This window comes from Humulus lupulus, chromosome 5 (genome assembly GCF_963169125.1).
Source record: "Humulus lupulus chromosome 5, drHumLupu1.1, whole genome shotgun sequence".
Taxonomy (NCBI): Eukaryota; Viridiplantae; Streptophyta; class Magnoliopsida; order Rosales; family Cannabaceae; genus Humulus; species Humulus lupulus.
Window position 1 is genome coordinate 7,851,193 of NC_084797.1, and position 1,271 is coordinate 7,852,463.

General features: G+C 40.2%; 1 protein-coding gene across 1 annotated transcript; it reads left to right on the forward strand.

The window, feature by feature from the left end:
- The first annotated feature begins 384 nt into the window (after positions 1-384).
- LOC133778791 (uncharacterized) lies at positions 385-951 on the forward strand. The gene has a single exon (XM_062218815.1). The coding sequence runs from the start codon at positions 385-387 to the stop codon at positions 949-951; it is 567 nt and encodes a 188-aa protein (XP_062074799.1).
- The last annotated feature ends 320 nt before the right edge of the window (positions 952-1,271 follow it).

Below are 1,271 nucleotides of genomic sequence, written 5' to 3' on the forward strand. Positions count from 1 at the left end.
GTGCACATGACTTATTCTATGGATTAGTTTGCCGAGTTGTACATGAATGAGATAGTACGGTTACATGGGACACCGTACTCTATTGTGTGTGATCAGGATGCTCGGTTTACATCATCATTCTGGGAGAGTTTTCAGAGAGTGATGGGAACTTGGTTGAAGTTCAGTACAGCTTATAACCCAGAAATGGATGGTCAGACCGAGAGAACAAATCGGATCTTAGAAGATATGCTCAGAGCGTGTGTCATTGACTTTCAGGGATCCTGGAGTAGATACTTGCCACTGATTGAGTTTTCGTACAACAACAGCTACCAATCTACCATCGGGGTAGCACCATATGAAATGTTGTATGGAAGAAAGTGTAGGTCCCCACTTCATTGGGATGAAATGGGAGAGAGAAAACTACTTGGACCCGATGCAGTGCAACACACCAATGAGGCTATTCAGAAAACCAGGGCTAGAATGGTCACAACTCAGAGTAGACAGAAGTCTTATGCAGACCTAAAGTGCAAGCATGTTGAGTTTGAAGTTGGTGATCATGTATTTCTGCGTGTGACTCCAAGGAAAGGAATTTCGGTGAAGAGGTTCGGCAAGAAGGGAAAGCTAAGTCCCAGATATGTCGGACCTTTTGAGATTTTGGATAGAGTGGGCAATGTGGCTTACAGGGTAGCTTTACCACCATCATTGTCGGGGGTGCACAATGTATTTCATGTGTCACAACTTCGAAAATATGTATCCGACCCATCGCATGTGCTGAGCTACGAGACCTTGGGTTTGCAGGAGGATTTGTCATTCGATGAGCGTCCAATGAAAATACTCAATCGAAAGGACAAAGTCCTAAGGAATAAGACCATTTCCTTGCTAAAAGTATTGTGGAGGAACAGTGTTGTCGAGGAGGCAACCTGGGAATTAGAGTATGATATGCTGCAGCAGTATCCCGAGTTGTTTGAATAAAATTTCGGGACGAAATTTCATTTCAGGGGGGGATAATTGTAATATCCGTTTTCCCGGAAGGGAAATTTCATAATTTTCCCACTGTGTGCATCCTTGTTTTCTTTTCCTTTGATGGATTATTGGATATGTATGACTTCCAATGGAATTAAAATTCATGGTTTCTCATGTTTGAGTTTTTGTGGAATCACAACATGAGAATAATGTCAAGTGAATAAATAATGGCTCGAGTTAAGTTATTTATTTACTTCAAAATTATTATTATTGTTATTATTATGAGCATAATAGTAATAACATATGCTTAAAATTATTTTATCATATTA